The 24,456-nt window shown below is 48.7% G+C and overlaps 1 protein-coding gene across 4 annotated transcripts in view; it reads right to left on the reverse strand.

Moving 5' to 3' along the window:
- RPH3AL (rabphilin 3A like (without C2 domains)) overlaps window positions 1–24,456 on the reverse strand; it is a 122,630-nt gene that overhangs the window by 25,686 nt on the left and 72,488 nt on the right. For all 4 annotated transcript variants that reach the window (XM_043583500.1, XM_043583498.1, XM_043583501.1 and 1 more), the window contains one exon: window positions 338–512. In XM_043583500.1, coding sequence (XP_043439435.1) covers window positions 338–512 — 175 coding nt within the window. The remainder of the gene's footprint in view (window positions 1–337; window positions 513–24,456) is intronic.

The raw sequence follows: 24,456 nt of genomic DNA on the forward strand, positions 1-24,456 counted from the left end.
AGGCCAGCTTCGGAAAGACACATTTCGATACTTTGCCAAAATCCCCAACGGCTGTCACATTTCCGCAAAGATCCGAGGGCTCGTGGCATCCCCACCCCCAAACTGGTGCCTGTTTGGGAATCAGCCTCTGGCGGACCCTCCCCCTGCAAGCCGTCACTGTGCTAAGGTGCCCACGTGGGTGCAGGCGGGGGAGCTGGAGGCACTCGGGGACAGAGCACCAGCATGAGCCACGCGGAGGGTGTGGCAGACGCTGGCCTGGTGCCTGTGGCACTGGCGGCTGGCTGACAGCTGGACTGTGACAGCTGCTCTCCTGGGAGAGGGAGCGAGGGGGACTTACCTTTCCCTCGGGCCCACGTGTAGACGCGGCTCGTCTCGGTGCTTCTGGGCTTTTGCTCGGTCGGCTCCATGGGCAACGGTCGGAAGTGGGGGTCATCGGCCCGGCCGGGGGTCTTCAGTGGCAGGATGTACTTAGGGAGCCCTCGGTAGAACCAGGCCCCTGACCTCTTCCAGACCTGGCAGGGGTGATATTTGCTTAGAGCGAGGGACACAGAGCAGCTCCCTGCACCATGCTCCCGCACGGGTCCACCCGCCTCTCCTGTTGCAAAGTTGGAAAGTGCTCAGCCTGGTGGGCATCTAGAGGGTGTTCAAGAGGTGCCACCTGCCTCCCTGCCGCCTGCCCCTTCCCTTGAGGCTCTGGGGCAGAGCAAGCGACAAGAGGCTAGAAGACATGGGGGGCGGGGGGCTGGGTGACAGCACAGTACTGGACCCAGAGCTTCCCAGGGATGAGTCTAGCTCTGTGAAGGCTCAGGGAGGGCCCAGGCCCCAGAGGGCCCCAGATTAGAATTCAGAGCAGCAACTGAGATTCCTGAACCCTTAATGCCTACTTCACAAAACACCAAGCGCTCTATAACGTCTTTGCCATTGAAGGAAATACTTTCAGGTATTTACTAAGAGGAGTGGGAGAGTGTGAAGGAATGTGACCTTCTTAGAGAAGAGCGAGCCTTGGCGGTTCAGAGCAGACGGCCCTGGGTTTGAACCCTGGATCCGTCATCCCTCAGCTGTGAGATTTGGACACGTCAACCTTCCAGATCCCCAGTTTCATCACCAGTAGGTGGAATGCAGGAACAGCATCCATCTCACGGAGCAGCCATGAGGACTAGACTCTCAAACGAATGTTAAGGCCCCGCTGGCCAGTGTAGGGCAGGGTGCAATCACTCAACAGACCTGATGCGCACAACCATGATTGTCACCGCCCCCCCCCCCGCCCCCCGCCTTATCTGACAAACGTGGAAGCTTTACAACCAGTGGACCAAGTTCCCTACTCAAAAAAGAGAATCAGAAGGCCAGGATGGCTCAGTTGGAAGAGCATGCAACTCTTTTTTTTTTTTTTTTTTTTTTTAATTTTTTTTTTCAACGTTTATTTATTTTTGGGACAGAGAGAGACAGAGCATGAACGGGGAGGGGCAGAGAGAGAAGGAGACACAGAATCGGAAACAGGCTCCAGGCTCCGAGCCATCAGCCCAGAGCCCGACGCGGGGCTCGAACCCACAGACCGTGAGATCGTGACCTGGCTGAAGTCGGACGCTTAACCGACTGCGCCACCCAGGCACCCCTACGACTCTTGATCTCAGGGTCTTGAGTTCGAGCCCCACGTTGGGTGTAGAGATTGATTAAATAAATAAATAAATAAATAAATAAATAAATAAATAAAGTAAAACAATATATATAGAATCTCAAGCTCTGTCCCTGACCTTCTGAGGCAGAATCTGCACTTCATCAATAAAATCAGAAGGCCAGAGTCTGCCCTGATTCTCTCTAGGACAGATTTTCCTAACCTTCAAACTTCCTCTGCATATTAGTTCTGTGGGATATTGACATGGCCGAACCAAAAAAAATAAAATAAAATAAGGTTTCTGATCATGTACACTTGGGAAGCACTAGGTTAAACCAAGCATCACTGCAGGACTTCTCAGAGGCTTTAATACACCGATGTACTCAGGATTCTTCAACAGGGCCAAAGAATGTGGAGTACTTTCTGCTTCAGATCTACTCAGCAGGTTTTCCCAGAGAAGCTCAACCCTACTAATTGATCTGCATAGACTCAGCACTTAACTGCAACAGTTACATCACTCAACTATCATATGTCATCTCTTCATGCTTCAAAGTGCCAGGCATGGGGGGACTGAGTCCGAACCCTGTCCCTGGCTTGAATCACTCCCCCTCCCTCCCAGCTACCCTATGCAGAAGGGCCTGCTTTTGAGTAGCTCTTTAATAACATAGCACCCATCTGGTGGGATGAATGCCTCATGGATCCTCCTTTTAAAAACCCTTTCTGATCCTTTCACGGAGCCTCCTACAATAAACATTTATGTGAACTGGTAGCAGGTACACGTGGTCAAAAATTCATTGGGTGCGAAATTAAAGTCTCCTCCCCCTTCCCAAAGGCATCTATCTGGGGATATAGTTCTTTGAGGAGTTTTGCTATTATCCCCACTTTCCAGATGGGAAAATTGAGGCTCCGACAACTTAAGCAACTTGCCCAAGGCTAGTCCAGCGTTCTATTGGCCTCAGACACTGAAGGCCTCAGGGTCTCATCCCCATAGTTTATGGATGCAAAGGGGATGCTCGGGAAATGTGGCCGAGTGCTGAATAAACCCTCAGCAGGTCAGACATCATCATGGACTCTGCGGAGCTCCTGCATGGTTCCTGAGAACAGACGCCCAAGCCCAAGAGGCCATGGGGGGCTGGCGAGGGGCTCATTCGGCCTCCCTGTGCTAAGTGAAGCCTGTGCACCCCACTGGTGCTGGCTTTGCTTGCCCTCCCCTGAGCACACCAGCCTCCTGCCTCCCAACACGGACTGGGCCTCAGGGGGACCAAATGAAGCAAGCCCTCAAGAGCCATCTGTATACCCTGCCATATACACAATTTTTTTTTTGAACGATCATATACATGCAACCCCATGTTTGTGCCACCCCACCCCCCGTCACTTAACTATATATAGATCATGGCAACTGTCCACCGTCACTTTCTAATGGCTTCATAGTTTGGATTTATTAAACTTAATCAAACCAGACTTCCACTGATAGGCATTTATTTTATTATTATTAGTTTTTAATGTTTATGTATTTTTGAGAGAGAGAGAAACAGAGCATGAGTGGGGGAGGGGCAGGGAGAGAGGGAGACACAGAACCCGAAGCAGGCTCCAGGCTCTGAGCTGTCAGCACAGAGCCTGACGCGGGGCTCGAACTCACGAACTGCAAGATCATGACCTGAGCTGAAGTCAGACGCTCAAACGACTGAGCCTCCCAGGCGCTCCCACTGATAGACATTTAAATGGTTTCTGGATTTTCACTCTTGTGAGCAGTGCCACAACCATCACCTCTGCACCCACGTCAGACAGATGTCGTTTATTGCCTTAGAAAATACTCTGAGGGGTGGATCTGCTGGGTCAAGGGATGTGTATACATTTACACGATGGTACATATCGTCAGACCACCCTCCAGGAAGAAAAGTTGAGTCTGAAGTGGGGTGCTAGGTGTCTTCAGGGTGGGAACCCTGCACTGTACCTCCTGCTGGGATCTAGGGTCTGGTCTAGAGACCCAGCTCGGGAGCAGTTCCCATGGGGTGTGGGGGAGGTGCTTGTCAGGACCTGGGGCCACCAGTTAGGTGCCACAGGAGGGAAGATGGGGACCTCACTGTCACCCCTGGGGCACACCGTCACAGGTGGAGAGCACACCCCTTCAGGTGCCCTGTTTGAAGGGGAGTGGAGAGGACGACACTGTGGGTGATTCACTGTTGTGTGGTTCTCAGTGGGAGAGACCCAGAAACACTATAGAGATGCGTTCGGGATTTTCACAGGGCCAGACCCATTCCTAATCCTCATGGGGCCTCATCTTGGAGGAGCTGGGCCTACGGTTCTGGCCCCTGCGTGTGCATGCTCCTTTCTCTCCTTTTTTGTTTTAAATGAAAACAAATTTTAATTGTGGAAGATATCCATAACATAAAATTTACCATCTTAGCCGTGTTTTTTTTTTTTAACTACTTTTTAAGTTTATTTATTCACTCTGAGACAGAGAGCACAAGTGGGGGAGGGGCAGAGAGAACACTTTACTGATCAGAGAGAATCCCAAGCAGGCTCTGCACGATCAGCGCAAAGCCCAATGCAGGGCTCGAACTCACAAACGGTGAGTCGAAGTCAGAGGCTTAACAGACAGAGCCACCCAGGTGCCCCACATCTTAGCCATTTCTAAACGTATAGTTCAGTAGTGTTAAGTGCGTGCACGTTGTGTAGCCAATCTCCAGAACTTTGTTTATCGCGTAAAATAGAAACTCTGCACCCATGAAACAGCAACTCCCATTCCCCTGTCTCCCCAGCCGCTGACAGCCACCATTCTACTTCCTGAGAATTTGATTACTCTGGGTACTTCATACGAATGGAATAGTATTGATCTTTTTGTAACTGGCTTCTTGCGCTTCGCATAATGGCCTCAGGTTCATTTCTGTTGCTACATGTGTCAGAACCTCCTTCCTTTTTGAGGCTGATCAGTATTCTATCGTCGGTACGTACCGCCTCTTATCTAGTCATTCATCCCCTGCTGGCCACTTCGGTTGTGTCTACCTTATGACTGGCCCTTTTGTTGGTAGAGACCATGAGGCTCTACCATCCAGGAGGGAGGGCCGGGGCACTTGGCTCACCATTGTGTCTTCAAGTTCCTGACACGTGCCTGACACATAGTAGGTGCTCAATAAACACTGGCTGATTGGCTGGATTGGCAGCTACGGGTAGTTTGCTGGAACGTGTCCCAATCCATAGAGTTGTCACCTTCCTGCAGAAGTGGCCTGAGGGTTTCACCCAAGTTCTTGTAATTAATCAAGTGGATTTACTGTTTCAGACTAAAAGAGGGATCAAGCAAAGGAGCCTAGAAGGGCGTGCCGGTGCAGAGCAAGCTCCAGCGAAAATCCCCGACCTAACCTCCCAGCCCCTCCTCAGGCACCAGCGAGACCGATAGCCCTGGCTGCCCCCGACTCCCCCAGAAGATCATGGCCAGAGGGCCCCAGGCCCTCAGCCTCACCTCCTGCCGCAAGGATCCACCTCCGCCCTTACCCCAGGCTTAAACAAATACCGATCAGTAAAGTGCTTTTGGGAAATAGGATAAACAGCCCAAGATCCAAAGTCTGAGGCTGAATTGCACAAACATGCAACGTTTTTTGGTATTCAATCATTTTTGACCTATAAATCCCCCCATTAATTTCTTATAATTCACCCTGATATTTATGCTCAGCAAGGCAATGACCCCACGGGACTGCCAGGCCTGCAGCATCTCCCTGGGGTCCAGCGGGTCCACTGTCACGGGGCCTGGGGTCTGTCTGCTTCTCTCATGTTGGTCCTGCAACCCAGGCGGAAGGCTTGATGTTGCCTCAGTGGACAGAGGTCAGAAGACCAGGAAGTCCAGTGATCCTCCAGACAGAGGAGCTGCCGTTCCTGAGGCCCCACGGGGGTGGGGTGGGGACCAGAGCACACAGGTGCCTTGCCCAATGTGGAGGGCACACCTGGGCAGGGGTGCATGAAACACACTATTTTGGAAAATGCCTTCCACATGGGAGAGCAGGACCGCCGAGGCGAGGAATGAGGGATCCCAGCTGGGCTGACTTCTGAGCTGCCCCCCTCCTCCCCTCCGTGCCAATCCATGCACATCCTCAGACCTTCTCTCGCCTCGGTGCCTGCCCCCACTCTGCAAAATGCACCCCACTAGCTTTTAATCGTGCGATTCTGCTCTGTGCATCCAGGCCCGACGCCTGCTGCCTGGCCCAACGCCCTCCCCAAGAACGGCAGCGGGAAAAGCCCTCCACAAATTGGAAAACCTTCACTTTCTAGAGAAGCTGTGGGATTCTGCAAAGCCCCACTCTGTTCCCCATGTGTGGTTTGCTGTGATAAGGCCAGCAAAGCAGCCAGCCTTGAAAATTCCATTAAATAAGAAAAGGCCCACACGGCCGCCGTGGCCCTTGCAGGGGTGGCCAGCGGCATTCAATCCTCCCCGTGGCACTGCTTTGTGCTCTGCTTCGAGGTTTTCATTAGGATTGCAGCTCACGGCCGACCTGACTGCAGATACTGATGGATATTAGCCAAGCTGTTCCCAGGGAATTTTAATTACCACGATAACAATCGCTAATCACTGCCATTTCCTAAATGGCTGTGGCTGGACAAGGTAGTGACTGCCAGGCCCTTCTGGAAAGAGGAGGATCCTAGGGAGGCCACTGGGGAGGATGCAAAGGGACGCGCCTTCCAAGACCTCTGTCCCTGCCCCTTGCTCCACCCCGTCCGTGCGTTACCGCCTCTCCCTGTCTCCCAAGCAACTCCGGAGTGTACCGGCATGAATGCAAGTGAGGCGTCCACACCCGGATCGGAGCAGGGATATAGTCTGTGGCACGTGCCGTGCCTTCCACCTGAGGCGTCCTTCATCCTTGTCTCCCACCAGGCAGTGACACTGCCCATAGGAAGCTTTCTGTGCCACCTCGTGCAGAACCAGAGCCCCTCTCCTGTGCTCCTGGAGGCCATTTGGACCTGCTGCCCCAGCATCTTACCCGGTCAGGAAGCTGTGAGCCCAAGGGCAAGGCTGTGCCCGAGCCACCCCCGTGAGCCATCCCCGCCTTCCCAGGCCCAGTGAGGAGGCTTCGCGCAGCAAGGACGTTGCTGGCTGACAGAGTGAATGAACAGACGAAGAAGGCAAAGCAAAGGAATCATTCTCAGGGGACAGAACTCGGACTCTGTCTTCAGGGAGACTGTGTTCTGTCTGCTTAACAAGCTGGCCCAACCTTGAAAAGCCACAGGAAATGGCCTGTTACAGAGATGTCTTCTTGCTAACACTTTGGCCATTTTGTTTTTATTTATTTGTTTTCTTAAAAGTTTGTTTACTTATTTTGAGAGAGAGAGGGGGAGAGAGAGAGTAAGCAGGGGAGGGGCAGAGAGAGAGGGAGAGAGAGAAACCCAAGCAGGCTGTGCACTGTCAGCACAGAGACTGACATGGGACTTGATCTCATGAACCGTGAGCTCATGACCAAACCAAAGTCGGATGCTTAGCCAACCGAGCCACCCAGGCGCCCCCACTTTGGCCCTTTTAAAAAGGGTCTCTTAAAGGGCCAACCCACCTGGCAGGCCACACAGCCTTCCCTAACCCGTTCCCCGAACACACACACATGCACACTCACAGAGTGGCCTCCCAGAGCTCCACCATCAAAGCCAAATTGCACAGCATGGCCAACAAGACCCCAGAACTCTGCCAGCTCCTGCCTCCCTCACCAGCCTCCTCTCTTGTCTCCTCCCACCCCACGCTCAGGATCCGCCCGACACAGCCACGCTCAACTCCCCGACCACACAAAGCTGTCTCTTGCTTCCAGGCCTTTGTACATGCTGTTCCTTCTTCCCTCCCTAGGCTAGGACAAAGAAATGCAACCTTTAGGAAATTACTCTCATCCAGGGGCTTCTACAGAACCACGCGCGTCTCCCACTGCACGGCACACATCGTGAAGATTGCCTATTTACATGTCTGTTTCCTGCACCAGATCTGGCCTCCGTTATTCCCGCGGCCAAATTAAGGGCCAAAGATGTGTCTTCTGGTGCCTCAGGCTGGGTGCAGAGATTACTTAAAAAATGAAAAAACAAACATAAAATCGCTTTTTAAGTTTATTTTTTAACATTTAAAAAAAAGTTTCATTTATTTATTTTGAGAGAGAGAGCGCGCGCGCACTCGAGCAGGGGAGGGACGGGGGAGGGATGGGGGGGTGGGGAGAGAAAATCCCAAGTAGGCTCCACACCATCATCATGGAGCCTGATGTGGGGCTCGATCTCACGAACTGTAAGATCGTGACCTGAGCCAGAATCAAGAGTCGGGTGCTTAACCGACTGAACCACCTGGGCGTCCCCCCAAAAATAAAATCTTAAACCTCCATTCAATCCCAAGTCCACACTACCAATCACCTCCTTACATAACTCTCACTCACCAAGCCAATATTCTTCTGCCTAACTCACCCAGGGAAGGCCCCTATGCCCCAGTGCTTGCCTAAATTACTTAAACTAGCCAATCCTCAGATATTTACCCTGCCCTGCCTTGTCTTTCCCATAGAAACCCCAATAAAGGCCTGGCCTCGGCTTTTCCTTCACTCCTTTCTGCCTCCTGACCACATGTGACCCTGTGTGGCATGGCCTGCCCCTTTGTCTCAGAACTGTAGGCAATACATTGTTCTTTAATGGCATTCACTCTCCATGTTGCCACTTAGTCACTTTTATAAATTAAGAACTGGCACAAGTCACAGAGCATGGGAAAATCAATTACGGCTAAAGAACATCTTTTTTTTTTGTTTGTTTGTTTTTTTAAGAGTCAGTGCAGAGCCTGATGCAGGGTTCGATCCCACAACCCACGGACCGTGACCTGAGCCAAAATCAAGAGTCGGGCACTTAGCTGACTGAGCTACCCAGGCACCCCTAAAGAACAATCTAAAAGTACAATTCTGGCAATCTAGTCAGTAAAGGTATAATCTAGAAAAGGAAGGAGGTGAGAGCAGGCGAGGGAAGAACAAGGGCATCTGTGCCCACAGCTCACACGAAAGGCAGATGGAAGAAGGAAGAGGCAACTATTATACAAAGTTACCAATTCCATCAAACTCCAACACATTTTCAGTTACAAATAATAAAAGTATCAAAAATTAGGAGTGGGGGGAATCAGAGTGGCCCAGGTTAGCCAGCTCATCACCCTTCAGAGCTTGCAGTCAATAGACAGTGCCCGAAGTTCTCACCTGGTGGAAGTCGAGGCAGTGGTGAGCATGTGAACTACAACAGGAGGTCTATACAGGGTGGGCTGGGTGAGGGAGAGGCTGGGCAGGTGGCTGCCCTTCTCCAGGGTAAGCTCTTCAGAATGAGTGAAGTTTTCTTTCAACTAACTACATGTATCACTTTGATTAAGATCAAAGGATAACAGATTGGTAACTGGATGTCAATGTTATTAAAGTCCTGGGCTGCATGACAGGCAGGTGGATACATGCAGAGTCGGGCAATCTATGGCTGGGATATTGATCCTGGATGTGACTTAAGAGAGAAAAACTGGTAGCTCAGGAAAGGAAAAGAAAGCAGTAATTAAAAATTCTGTAGTAGGGGCGCCTGGGTGGCTCAGTCGGTTGAGCGTCCAACTTCAGCTCAGGTCATGATCTCACAGTTTGTGGGTTCGAGCCCCGCATCGGGCTCTGTGCTGACAGCTTAGAGCCTGGAGCCTGCTTTGGATTCTGTGTCTCCCTCTCTCTCTGCTCCTCCCCTGCTCATGCTCTGTCTCTCTGTCCTTCAAAAATAAATAAAAACATTAAAAAAAAATTTTTTTTTAATTCTGTAGTAAAGCAAGATAGGAAAAGAACCAAGTTATGGTTAGCTTAAAAACACCTGCACAAGTTCATAATACTGAGATTTCCGTCCCTGAAGAAAGCCATGCTGCCCCTTGGATGTCAGTGTACCCACCTAACGTCCAAGAGTCAGAATTTTGACAATGGGAGAAACTTGGACAGTTTTTCAAAGGGAACCAGGACTTCCAAGCATAAAGGCAGGCAGAGCTGGGTCCCCCAGAAAACAGGAAGTGCCTGGGGCCTCCTGCTGCTGGAGGGAGGCTGCCCTCAAATACTGCTGGGCAGTACCCTTGACCAGGTTTCCGTGGTGACAAGCGGAGTATGAAAAGCCCTAATTACAGCCAAGGGCGACAAGCTGATACTGAGCAAGGCAAGTTGACATGAGATGTGCTAATGTAACGAACACAGTGGTTTTTTAGTTCTAGTTCATGCCAGAAATGCTGCTGCTCAAACCAGATTGGGACCATCCTATCTGGAAGTTATGGCCAACAGCTTGATTACCTGCTGCCCTACTCAAGGAGAAGGGAGACTCAGCATTTATCCTGTGTGTGGGACTGTGGCATGGATTTGACCGTGTGTGTTTGTTCATCGTGAGCAGTGAGTGAGGGCAGGAAGCAAGTCACAGGGGCTGTTCCCACATGGAGGCAGCCCAGGAAGGCTGTCAGCCTTAATGCTTAGAACGGCAATCTCTATTTGCCTCAGTCATCAGGAGAATGGCCTCATTTCTCATCTAGAAAAAGGTACTGTGGACCACATCAGCAAAAAAATATGAATGGTGAATCCAGTCTTCTTAAAATATTGCCCAAAAGTAGAGTTCACTTGATCAACAGATGAATTAAAATAAGAAACTCCTGAAGGGGTGGGGCAGCTGGGTGGCTCAGTCGGTTAAGCGTCCGACTTATGCTCAGGGTCACGATCTCCTGGTCTCGGAGTTCAAGCCCACATGGGGCTCTCTGCCTGCTTCAGATCCTCTGTCCCCCTGCCCCCTCCCCCGCCCCCATCTCCCCCTCCCCGCCCCTCCCCTACTTACACTCTCTCTCTCTCAAAAATAAATAAACATTAAAAAAAAAAAAAAAAAAGCTCCTGAATGGGGAACCCGTGGTACCAAAAATTAACAGTTAATGAAATAAAGACAGAAGTTAGTCTAAATAACCAGTGTAAATGTAACTACAAAATAATAAAAATGTGAAGGAAATGATGCTTAAAATGTAGATATAAAATACTTAGTTAAAAAAAAAAAAATCTGACCCCAAATCCAGATTGTCTCAACAAAAGCAAAAAGTGAGTGGGGGGTAGGGCGGAAGGCATTGGGCTCCTCATTCTCAGTGGCCAGGGGAGTTAATAGACACTATTTCTACTGCAGTGTAAGCAATTGGACAAATATTGCGTTAAATATTTTAAAAAGTTATATATGCATTTACACACTTATCTGTCCATTTAAGATAACCAGCAGAATTAAAACTACAGGAAAAATTTATCCTACCAAAATACATGATTTTCTGAGTTTTCTTCTTCTTTCTCTTCTTCCTTCCTCCCTCCCTCCCTCCCTCCTTCTTGTTTTGTTTAGAAAATTTTCTCCTTGGAATGCCTGAGTGGCTCGGTCAGTTAAGCAGCCTATGCTTGATTTCGGCTCGGGTCATGATCTCACGGTTTGTGAGTTCGAGCCCCACATCGGGTTCCGTGCTGGCAGTGCAGGGCCTTCTTGGGATTCTCTCTCTTTCTATCTCTCTCTCTCTCTCTCTCGAAATAGATAAACTTAAAAAAAAGAGAAAGAGAAATTTCTCCTTGCTCTTGTCGTTTTTTCTTTAGAGCAGCCATCTTTGCTCCTGGCTTGTTTCCCCTACCTCAGAAAGAAGCTTACAACCAGCCTCTGAAGAGGAAGTGAGTAGATATTAATTCACTTAAATAACATTTCTTCAGTACCTCTACTTGTTAAGACTGAGGGAAGGAAAGAAAAGATCAAATGATTTTGCAAATGAGTGGCCCGTGGCAGAAATCCCCACCAGGCTGAGGTCCTCAGCTCCATTTTTCTAGCAACAGAGACTGTGTTCCCGCTCTGCCTTCGAGAGCTACTCTGTGTGGCTTCCCTATATCTACCTCCCCACCCCCCGCCCCCCAGCACCTGGGGAGAAACCTTCAGTCTGCGGTATGGAGGTAAGTAAGCAATCCCGAGCCCACAAAGGGCTCTGAGAGGCTCCCCTCCTGCCCTGGGCTCTCCACTTAGCCTCCTAACCAAGGTGTTAGCAGAAAGCTAAGGGAGACCTCTTCCAGAGTATTTTTGCATGTTTCCATTTTAAAATACTTTAAAACCTCCAGAGGGGAGAGGGAGAGAGAGAGAGAGAGAGAGAGAGAGAGAGAGAGAGAGAGAGAGAAAGGGAGAGAGACTCTGTGTGTGTGTGTTGGTGAGCCAGGGAGAAAGCCCCCCCTTGCCCCCATCCTCTAGGCCCCAGCTCCTCCTGCCTGGAAAGCCTCCTGCTTCCGGGTCCTGCTGAAGGCCGGCTGGCTCCCCACACTGGGGCCGGGCCAGCGCCTCCCTGGGAGATGGGCTGGAAATTAAGCCCCAGCAAAGACAGAGCACCCACCTGACCCTTCCTCCGACCCCACCGCAGGCAGCTCCTCCCTGGGTCCAGGGAGCCCTTGCGGATTTTCCTTTCATTTCTAGTGGGTTTTGAGCAACCAGGTCAGTCGGGGAGGAGAGCAATTGCCAGCACGGTAGAATGGAAAAAAGGCAGCGAGAAGAAATATTCTGAGGGTGCTATCTGTTTTCTTGACAGATAATTTAAACACCTTGGCTGGATTATTTCAGAACCAAAAGAAATGCTTTGGCTTCCATTAACCCCTGGCGAGGGGCTCGCTCCCGTGAGGCTTCCGCACAATTACCGGGGAGCGGCGTCTGCCAGCTTCAGAGAGACGTGGCTCCCGACAGTGGTGCTCTATGGCTGCGGGGCTGTGTGCCTCATCCCTTCCTCACGGCCTAAGCTCAGGCCTGGGTGCCCCCCTCCCCCATTACCTGTGATGTGGAGAGGCCCCTGCATGCCAGTGAGAACAGGGACCCCTGTCTTCCCTCTCCCTTGGGTCCCACAGGCCATCTTCTCCCTGTATTCCAAATGGTCTCGCGAGTTCAACAAATCCATGTAGGCTAATGACGCTTGTACTATTGTCCTTAATTACTTGATTTGCCAACATTGCATGCAGGCCTCCTCTTACGCTTCATTTGCATGCAGCATGAAATCCCTCTGAATCCCAAATATTTAACTATCCTCCCTGTTCCAAGACAGATTTGAGAGGGCAGACGTGTTACGGTGGTGTTTGGCTGTGTCCCTGCCTCTGTCCCCAGATGGAGTGGGCCACACATAGGGAATGAATAGAGCTGGAATCAGAAAATTGGACAGGCCAATTATGCCCAGCCAGGTCTTTTCAGAGGACCTTTGTGATTCTGATTCAATTCCCAGAACAACAAACATGCCTATGTTTAAACACAGTCTCAGAAACATTCCAAATCCAACGTGAAATCGTTTCTGGGCTGACTGCGACCTGGCAGGGCTCGTGGGCCTTGCAGGAACGCTTTCCTGGGTTATGGATTTGATTATTGCTTCATTTCCAATTGGTCTTGTTCCTTCTTGGGGAAAACCTGTCATTCTGAGGTTCTATTGCCTTGTCTGTCTTCCAGATTCACCAATGTTTCTCTTATTGTTTTCAGCTCTCCCTGCTCCCCTTTCCCCCAGCATTCTGGGAGATTTCTGAAGTTTCTGTTCCTACCACTGATTCAAGCTTTTCTGGGTCTGATTTTAGTGATCCCTTGTTATCTCTAAGGTGTGTGCCTGTGAAATCTAGCATGTATACGAAAGTACATTTCAAAGAACCATAGTTGGGGCACCTGGGTGGCTCAGTCGGTTAAGCATCCAACTCTTGATTTCAGCTCAGGTCATGATCTCATGGTTGTGGGATCGAGTCCCACGTAGGGCTCCAAGCTGGGTGTGGAACCTGCTTAACATTCTCTCACTCCCTCTGGCCCTTTCCCCTGCTTGCATGTGCACGCTCTCTCTCTCTCTCTCTCTCTCTGTCTTTCTCTAAAACAAAACAAAACAAAAAAACAAACCGAACCATAGAACCATAGTTAAGTAAACACCTGTGAACTCATGGAGAAATGAAATATTACCCAATCTGGGAAGCCTCTATAAGCCCTTCCTGTCTTCCAGAGGTCACCATTGGGAATCTTGTGTTAAATAATCCCTTCCTTTTCTATTAAAAACAAAACAAAACAAAACAAAAAACTTATGTGTGCATTTCCAAAAAGTAAATATTTACTATTACCTGTTTTTGAACATCATATTTTTGAATCACTATATATTCTTTGGTGACTTGCTTTTTTCCCCTTTGATCACTGTGTTTTTTTTTTTTATTTTTTTATTTTTTTTCAACGTTTATTTATTTTTGGGACAGAGAGAGACAGAGCATGAACGGGGGAGGGGCAGAGAGAGAGGGAAACACAGAATCGGAAACAGGCTCCAGGTTCCGAGCCATCAGCCCAGAGCCTGATGCGGGGCTCGAACCCACGGACCGCGAGATCGTGACCTGGCTGAAGTCGGACGCTTAACCGACTGCGCCACCCAGGCGCCCCATGATCACTGTGTTTTTAAAAACATTTTTTTTGCAATCGCCATCAAAATAACACCAGCATTCTTCACAGAGCTAAAACAAACAATCCTAAAATTTGTATGGAACCAGAAAAGCCCCCAAATAGCTAAAGCAATCTTGAAAAAGAAAACCAATGCAGGAGGCATCACAATCCTGGACTTCAAGCTATACTACAAAGCTGTAATCATCAAGACAGTATGGTACTGGCACAAAAACAGATACTCAGATCAGTGGAACAGAATAGAGAACCCAGAAATGGACCCACAAACGTATGGCCAACTGATCTTTGACAAAGCAGGAAAGAATATCCAATGGAATACAGACAGTCTCTTCAGCAAGTGGTGCTGGGAAAACTGGACAGCGACATGCAGGAGAATGAACCTGGACCACTTCTTTACACCACACACAAAAATAAACTCAAAATGGATGAAAGACCTAAATTTAAGACAGGAAGCCATCAAAATCCTCAAGAAGAAAGCAGGCAAAAACCTCTCTGATCTTGGCCACAGCAACTTCTTACTCAACAAGTTTCGGAGGCGAGGGAAACAAAAGCAAAAATGAACTATTGGGACCTCATCAAAATAAAAAGCTTCTGCACTGCAAAGGAAACAATCAGCAAAACTATAAGGTAACCGATAGAATGGGAGAAGATATATGCAAATGACATATCAGATAAAGGGTTAGTATCCAAAATCTATAAAGAACTTATCAAAGTCAACACCCAAAAAACAAATAATCCAGTGAAGAAATGGGCAAAAGACATGAATAGACATTTCTCCAAAGAAGACATCCAGATGGCCAACTGACACATGAAAACATGCTCAACATCACTCATCATCAGGGAAATACAAATCAAAACCACAATGAGATACCACCTCACACCTGTCAGAATGGCTCACATTAACAACTCAGGCAACAACAGATGTTGGCAAGGATGCAGAGAGAGAGGATCTCTTTTGCACTGCTGGTAGGAATGCAAACTGGTGCAGTCACTGTGGCAAACAGTATGGAGGTGCCTCAAAAATTTAAAAATCGAACTACCCTACGACCCAGCAATTGCACTAGTAGGTATTTACCCCAGGGATACAGGTGTGTTGTTTCGAAAAGGCACATGCACCCCAATGTTTATAGCGGCACTATCAACAATAGCCAAAGTATGGAAAGAGTCCAAATATCCATTGATGGATGAATGGATAAAGAAGATGTGGTATGTGTATATATATATATATATATATATATATATATATATATATGTATACATATATATGTATATATATATGTGTGTGTGTATATATATATATATATATATATATATATATATACATATATATACATACACACACACAAGGGAGTATTACTCGGCAATCAAAAAGAAGCAAATCTTTCCATTTGCAACTACGTGGATGGAACTAGAGGGTATTATGCTAAGCGAAATTAGCCAGTTAGAGAAAGACAAATATCATATGACTTCACTCATATGAGGACTTTAAGAGACAAAACAGATGAACAGAAGGGAAGGGAAGCAAAAATAATATAAAAACAGGGAGGGGGACAAAGCATAAGAGACTCATAAATATGGAGAACAAACTGAGAATTACTGGAGGGGTTGTGGGAGGGGGATGAACTAAATGGGTAAGGGGCATTAAGGAATCTACTCCTGAAATCATTGTTGCACTATATGCTAACTTGGATGTACATTAAAAAATTAAAAATTTTAACGTTCATTTATTTTTGGGAGGGGGGAGGGACACAGAGAGAGGGAGACACAGAATCCAAATCAGGCTCCAGGCTCTAAGCATCAGCACAGAGCCCGACATGGGGCTCAAACTCATGAACTGTGAGATCATAACCTGAGCCAGACACTTAACCGACTGAGCCACCCAGGTGCCTTGCTCATTGTGTTTTTAATTCACCCTTTGATGACTTTAGGTATAGTTCTTTTTTTCGCTGCTATATATTATTCCACAGCCATGATTTACCTATCCGTTGTACCATGAAAGACCATTTGGGTTGTCCCCAGGTTTTTTTGCCGTTACAAAATATGCTGCTATAGGCACTCTTGGCCATGTCTCCTGGGGAGCCTTGTGAGAGTTTCTCCAGGTCGTATGGCTAGGAGTAGGGTGTGAGGTCGAGCATCGTGCACAGGAGATGACACTCATGAGGTGCCAGGTGCAGCATGGAAATGAACCAGCCAGGACTCCTACTGAAGGGGCTGCTCTGATTTAGTTTGTAGATAGAGAACATCAGGACCTGACCCATGACATGACATGACCTTAAGTTGATGCAGGTTTAAGAGTCAAGGGGACAACCAGGTGCTGGGACCCCAAGCCAGGTTCAGAGCTACAAACTGTTATTAGAAAATGGTCAGGGCCAGGAGGGCTTTGTTGTGGGTACATGGGCCCAGTCTGGGATGTAATGACTTACAAAGTCAAAGCAAGAAGAAGGGGGTCAGGGAGCCAGGAGTCCCCCAGAGCATGGGGGATAACTACTTTGGCAACGAAGGGGAGAGAGGCTGAGGGCCACCCCTCTTCATCCATCCTGTCTTCCTCCAGCCCTCGAGCTGTCCTGGATTAGGAAGGAGTGAGGGCCTATTCTGGAGAACAGTGGTCACAGGTCTGGTAGAAAATTGGGAGCGGGAAGCTGGTCTAGTGGCAAGGTTCAGACAGCCCAGGTTCAAATCCCAGCTCTTCATGCCCTTGCTGTGTCACCTTATACTTGTTACTGAAGGTCCTGGAGCTTCCATTTGGGTGGAAAATGGAGACACAGAACCCCGCGCCTGGCCCAGAGGAGGAGCCCAACAAAACAAGTTGTTTTCTGGTTCCCTTTTTTTTTTTTTATATAAGAGGGATTTTTCTGGCACTGTAGTAGGTCCCGTGTCTTGAGTTATTTCCTTAGGAGAGGAGATGGGTGTGTTTTTCCAGGGCTGGGCACCACCTAGGAGTTTAATAAATGTTTCCTGAAGGATGGAGTCACACTCTACTCCCTAGTCTCCATCCGCAAGACAGCTGGCTAGGGGGAAGGGCACAACTGTGCCAGCCAGTGTCACTTGGCATCTGGAAAACGGGCAGGAAAATCCGATTATCCAAATTTTTATTCAAATTAATGCAGGAAAACGACCAAATTGTATGCTTTCTCCCTAGCTCACCTCCCTGGGACACATAGAGGAGGGTATCATAGCAGGAAAAACCAGGTCACAGAGGGGACCCATATGGGAGGAGGGGTGGGGTGAGCTGGGCTGTGGTGTCATGACACTGTTATACCAACACATCCACAGGGACAGTGAAGTGGTTCTGCACCTCGTCATACTCAAAATTGGTCACACAGATCACAGAGTCCCTAACCCCACAGACTACTGAGCACCCTGGGGTGGCTGAGTAAGTGGGGGGGGGGGCACCCAGCGGTGTAACAGAGCCAAACACTAGGAGCTGTGGGCCACGTTCCTGGTAGGGCTTCACATCAGGCCACGTCAACCCATCTCCCTAGTCTCTATGGCCAAAGAGCCTCCTGCCCCCCGCCTCAGGGGAACCCAGGACCTTGAACGTGGAAGGTGGGGAATCTCATCGGCTCTATGCCGCTCTGTGAACACGACAGCACAGCGTGTCCCCATCCTGGACAGCCCCTCTCCGAGAGGGCGGCCGGCCTCTCTGCTGTACCCTTTCTACTTCATCGTCTCAAAAGGTCCACCCTGGCCAGTCTCCACTCCCCACTTTTTAAACTGTGGTAAAGTGTGCGTAATGTAAAACTCACCTTTCCACCCATTTTTCGCTGAACAGTCCAGGACCATCCAGAACATTCGCATTATTGTGCTACTGCTACACCATCCGCCGGAACTCTTCCATCTTCCCAAACTGAAACTGTGTGCCCGTTAATGAATAATCCCTCATCCCCCCACCTCCAGCCCCTGGCAACCATCATTCTACTTTCTATGAATCTGACTATTCTAGGGACCCCGTGTAAGTGGAATCCTACAATGTTTGTCCTTTCGTGTCTAGCTTATTATTCAGCCTCACGTCCTCGAGGCTCTTCCATGTTGTAGCGTGTAACAGAATTTCCATCCCCCCCCCACCCCCGCCCTTTAAAGTAGGCTTCACGCCCAGCATGGAGCCCAACGCGGTACTGAAACTCATGACCCTGAGATAAGGACCTGAGCTGAGATCAAGAGTCAGACGCTCAACCGACAGAGCCACCCAGGCGCCCCATCCATTTCTTTTTAAGACTGAATAATATGAATAATAATCGGAAAGTACAACATATCGTTTATCCATTCATCCAACAGTAGACGCTTGGGTTGCTTCCACCTTTAGGCCGATGTGAGTAATGCCACAAGGAACACGGATGTGCGAGGCCTCCTTGAATCCCTGCTTCCGATTCTTTAGGGGATATACCCAGAAGTAGAACTGGTAGATCATTAATTTGTGGAGCTCCCACCAAAGTGTCTTCCGTAGTGGCTGCACGATTGTACGTTCCCCCCAGCAGTGCGCAAGGTTCAAATCCCTCTACATCCTCACCAACACTTATTACTTTCTGCTTTTTAAATATCAGCCATCCTGACTAGCGTGTGATGTGGGGACTGGTCTACTTTTAACCCTGTAGCCTCCCTCCCCACCCTGCACCCAACACTCCTGATCCCTCTGCTCTGTTCTACTCTCTTCCCCCTTCAGAATCTGACATCCTATATGATTTGCTTATCGATTAGTTTGATCATTTTTATTGTCTGTTCCCTCTCTCCTCTTCCTGCCCCTGCTAGAACGTAAACTCAAGGGAGAGGTATTTGGCTTTTTGTTCATTGCTACTTTCCAAGGACCTAAAACAGTGCCTGGCACATAGTAAATACTCAATGACTACTGAATGAATGAATGAGTGAGTGAACGAATGAATGAACAGAAAGTAGAGCTGTTAGAAGTTTTAGGGGCAGATACACCTGGCTCCATCAATTACCACCTGGTGTCTCTGGGCAAGTGACTTCCTTTCCCTAAGCCTCAGTTTCCCCATCTGTCACGTAAGGGCAAAAATGAGTACTGCACTGGGCTCCTGAGGGGATGATGATTGATATTCCCTGTCTGGTCCACAGTGGGTGCTCGGTTAACATCCACTGCTCAACGCCAGGCTGGACTCCTGTGGAGTGCATGGGCAGGACCACTGGCCCAGTGGACTGGAGCACAGTGGTGAGGAAGTCCTCTCGGACTGGGCAGCATCTCGGAGAGGAAAGTTCTTTCTCCGGTGGGCAGATACAGGCGCAGATAGGCACCCCAAATAAGTGGCAGAGAAGTGAGCGGGAGACTACTCTGCCAGCCCCCACAGGAGGAAGGCGTGCTGGAGGGCCCCACGATCCCACTCCCCCTGCCACTTCCACATGCGTGGGAGGCCAGGAGCCTACGCTGATGGTCCGCTTGGCAGAGCCACGGAGTGTGGGAGGTGACCAACACACTGAGGAAGGAGGACCACCCGGGTCCCCCAGGGACGCTGTGACAGCAGCCCAGAGCCAGACACAGATGATGGGGCGCTCAGGCAGCTGCCCGCCCGCCTGCTCCGGTGCCAGCCGCCCACTCCTGAGCGCACTCCTGGGCCTCCAGAAGGGCCCTCTGGCCAAGCTGTTTGCAGCAACAATCAAAACAGCAAGTAACAGCAGGAGCAGGAGAGGACCAGCGTGGGGAGGCAGATGGCAGCCTGCAGTGAGCGCAGGCTGCCCGCCTGGAAGGCAGGTGCCACGAGGCCTCCGGGCTAGGCTGGCGAGGCTGCTTCCTGTTGGTGCTGGCTTGCAGCGAAGGGGCCCCTGCTTCTCCTGGCCTCCTGTAGGTCTGTGCCAAGGTGGGCCCTTCCCAGGGGCCCCACTGGGTCATACTGGTCACCCTCCAGGTTAGGCAATTTGGAGATGCGTTAAAGACCATCATGTGAAGCTACTTTCCTACTTCAAAAATTGCTCTTTTCAATCAATCATCAAATGGGAGGGAGGGGCCAAGAGATGAGAATACAGACCCAGCATCGATGGGCATCAATGTGGGACCCCAGCCAGGGCCAGCTGTGAGGAGACTTCAGGGAAATCAAAAGCCCCCTGCTGGGGAAAGGTCCTAAAATGGTCTGAACAGGGAACCGGCTTTCCTTTTTTTGCAAATGTCTCTTTCAATCAGCAAACGTTTCCTGAGCACCTTTTATATGCAAAGCACTGCAGGAAACACAGTAAGTGTTGGTGCAGCCCCGGACTCCGCTGAGTTATAATCAGGATGCGGCATGAAACTGGGAAGGCAAAGTGAACGCTCTAATTGTATTAATCAGCTTTCAATTGCTTACAAATTGGTCTTCTCCCCTTTCTAGCTCAGCCCCCTCAGAGAACGCCTGTGTCCCCAAAGAAGCCTTCTTATTCCAAAGGTACAGCCTCTACAAAGAGGCTCGAGGAATGGTTTCTGGAATCCTGGGGAATTTAGGTTCTAATTAACTTTTCTACAGATTACAGTAGAACTTTGAGTGAGTCACTCTTTCTTTAAATGAATTGGGATTAAAGGCTAAACAAGCAGTGAAATAATTTCCGGCTTGCAACATCATGTGCTGAGAAGCCCCCATGCAGCCCCTCCTGACCTTGCACTAACACAGTCATGAAAGCACGTGAAGAAAGGGCACAAGGACACCGGCACAGGAGGGATCTGACAGCCAGTCTACAGGTGGTTGGTCTCCCCTCCGACAACAGAGTGGACCAGATAGAAAGTATGCGTCCCTGGGCCACAGGGCCTTTCCTGCCTGGTAGGGATCAGGGGGCAGGGTGCAAAGCCCCCTGGGCAGCCTTCCTGGTGTGGCATGTCTGTGAGTTTCTAGCGCTGCACAGGAGCACATCACTCCCCCAGCCCTGCCTTTATACATGGGAGACAGGCTCCCAGAAGAGAACCAGGTGTGAGTGGGAAGGAGCTGCCATGGTGAATTGCATCTGGAAAGGTGCGTTTCCCTAAGGAAGGCTCAGCAGTGGGAGCAGGGACAGGCAGAAAGAACCAAACCAGGCCTGTAGATGTCTCCACCCTTCCTGGTCCCGATGGCCGCAAGGCTGGGTCCCAGGAGCGCCATGGTGCGTCCTCCGTGGAGCAAGATCCCAGACCCAGGAAAGGGGTTATGAGCAGTGTGCATGCTGCCTGGGGTAAATCCTAGTCTGCAGAGCTCACAGCACCTGAAGGTGGATGTTGCACATTCGTATGCACAAAGACAAACACAGGAAACCACCAGAGTCATACAGATAACAACAACAACAATAAAAAACCCCAAAAAAACAGGATCGGTGATGTGGAAGGAAAGCTTTAAGATTCTTCAGAATGGAGGAGTTGGAAATGATTTGGTAGAAGATCATGAATACAGAAGACAGGATGGAAATGCACTCTTCAACTTAGAAGTGCCCCCAAGAAGAAACCAGAAGAGCTGGGAACAAAGCAATAAGCAAACACATAATTGAAACCCTTTCTGGAACAGAAGACCCAAATATGCCTCTTCTAGAAAAATAATCAATGAAAATGACCTAAGCATATCCAGACAAAAATGTTAATTTCCAAATACATACATATACACACCACCAGGTTATTTAAAGAAGAATAAAATGAGCCAAGTCTGGCTTCAGACTTCTCCCCCATGTCTCTGAGCTTGCCTTGAAAACTGTCTGTTGTGCATCGGATCCTGTCATCCCGCCTTCTCTTTTTCTCAGTTTTGCCTTCACGGGCTCCACGGGCTCGTAGCCTAAGCTGTCTCCCCGAGTCCCCGAAACTGTCTTCTGGCTCACGATGTCCTTCCTGGAGTTCTGTGGTGGCGCCTGATGTGCTATTTCACCAGTCCACCCAGCTCTTTCATCCCCCTTTCTTTATATCTTGAACACATGTCAGAGTCTATTAATTTGCCCACAAGGAAATCGGGAAAGTGACTCCAGAGGGTGGCTGCTCACAGAGGGAATGGGAACGGTGTGGGGCAGGGAGTCCGGGGAGCAAATGCTTCCACAGCAGCAAGTTGAAAAAAGGCCAATTGGGTAAGGGCTGTAGTTTTGTGTGGTCACAAAAACATCATATTCACGACAGCTGGCACAGTAGAAATAGGGACTCAGTGCTCCAGGCTGTTGGGAGTTTTGACCAGGGATCAAAAATTTAAAAATAGTCAATAAGAACCAAAAAATAAGGAAACATACGTGGCTGTTAATGGGAATGACAAGGTTCATTGTTCTAAAAAATTACTGAAGTAGAGCACAATTGAGTTTTAAAATTTATTAATAACATTTTTCATTTTTAGAAATGAAAATGGTTCTGTGGTTCTTTTTCAAATTTGCTGATTCTTTTTCAAACGTCCTATTTGTTCAATTTGGTTTCTGATCTTTCTCTTATCTCTTTTACTTAACTAATGAAAAAAAAACCCCATATTTATATCTCTTTTAGCTTCTCTATTATCTCTAGTTCCCTGGACACCAACCCTAGTTGTTACCTTTGCTGACCCTCCCTCATGGTGATTCTTTTCATATGTGGTTGGCAGACAACAGGGCAAACTCACAGAATTGTGAATGGGAAAGAGTATGATCAGTCCTATTACCAGTGAAGTTGTCTCTATGGTATAAAGGCAAGAGCTATTATTGGATAACAAAAGATTCCAAAAGCATACCATCCATGGACCCATACTCAAGATGACCTAAAATTACACACAAGCTAATTATGATATAAATCAAAAGTAGTAATTCAAAAGTGTATAAGAGGGAATATAAATGCTGGTGTTTATTCTTCTCTTCCAAGAATCCATTCTGAGAATATAATTAAAAATCTTTTTAACATTTATTTATTTTTTAAGAGACAGAGACAGAGTGTGAGCAGGGGAGGGACAGAGACAGAGGGGAGTCACAGGATCTGAAGCAGGCCAGGCTCTAAGCTGTCACCACAGATCTCGACGCGGGGCTCGAACTCACAAACTGCGAGATCATGACCTGAGTTGAAGTCGGATGCTTAACCAACTGAGCCACCCAGGTGCCCCACCTGAGGATATAATTTTAAATGTAGGCAAAGAGTTATGCACAGATATTCTGTGGTTAATAAGAAGGAAAAAAAGGAAATAACTTAGACTTCCTAAATTAGAAGTAGCCATATGACAGAATGTTTATAAAGAGTTATCGATTATGCTGAAAACGACTTACTATACGTTAATGTTGAAATGTAGGTTAACAATATAAAGAAAAAAGATCAGAAGAAAACACGTCAAATGTTAGCAGTGATTGTTTCTGGATGACAAGATTATGGATTTGCGGGTGTATGTATTTCTTTATGCTTTTTGGTAACACTGTAAATGTCAATGATCCATATTGATTTCATAATCAGAAAAGAGTAAAATGTATGTAACATTTAAAAAAAAATGAAAACTTCGGGGCACGTGGGTGGTTCATTTGGTTAAGCGATCCGACTCTTGCTTTCGGCTCAGGTCATGAGCTTGCAGTTTGTGGGTTCGAGCCCCGCGCTGGGCTCTGTGCTGACAGCGCGGAGCCTCCTTGGGATTCTCTCTCTCTGCCCCTCCCATGCTCCTGCTCACTCCTGTTCCCTCTCAAAGTAAATAAATAAACCTTAAAAAAAATTAAAAAATGAAAACTTCTAAGAGTAACAACAGTTAAGAACTTAAATATCTGGGTAACGTTAAATGCGAGAGCTGAAATGCCATCACCCTGACGCGGACATTATAGTGCACCATTCTCAAAACAACAGCCGGAGCAGCCTTTAATTTTTTTTTTTTTTCAACGTTATTTATTTTTTTGGGACAGAGAGAGACAGAGCATGAACGGGGGAGGGGCAGAGAGAGAGGGAGACACAGAATCGGAAACAAGCTCCAGGCTCTGAGCCATCAGCCCAGAGCCCGACGCGGGGCTCGAACTCACGGACCGCGAGATCGTGACCTGGCTGAAGTCGGATGCTTAACCAACTGCGCCACCCAGGCGCCCCCGGAGCAGCCTTTAAAAAGAGGGAGAGGATTCAGGTCCTGTCTCTCCACTACTCAAGACCCCCCAGGGGCTCTGCATTTCACTCAGGGTAAAAGCCGAAGTCCTTACAAGAGTCCACAAGGGCCAACATGGTGTAACCCTCTGCCATGTCTCTGAGCTCCTCTTCCAACTCTGGCTAAAGCCAGTCACACTGGTCTCCTTGCTGTTCCTCAAGCCTCTGCAGTCACTGTACCCTCCTTGTGGAGTGCTTTCCAACCACATATCCATATAGCGTGCGTCAGACCTCTGCTCAAGTGTCATTTCATCAGTGAGCCCTTCCCTGACCCCCGTACAAAATGGCAGCTGCCCCCAATGTTTGCAGCCCCTCCCCTTCACCCTGAGCACGTTTTCACCATCTGTGACACGGCAGAATTCACTTTGCTGTGTTTGTGGTCTCCCTGTCCCACGAGAAGATGCTCAATAGATGTGTGTTGAATGCTCGGATGAATAGATGCGTTAGACTAAGGGCT

Source organism: Prionailurus bengalensis, chromosome E1 (assembly GCF_016509475.1).
Source record: "Prionailurus bengalensis isolate Pbe53 chromosome E1, Fcat_Pben_1.1_paternal_pri, whole genome shotgun sequence".
NCBI lineage: Eukaryota > Metazoa > Chordata > Mammalia > Carnivora > Felidae > Prionailurus > Prionailurus bengalensis.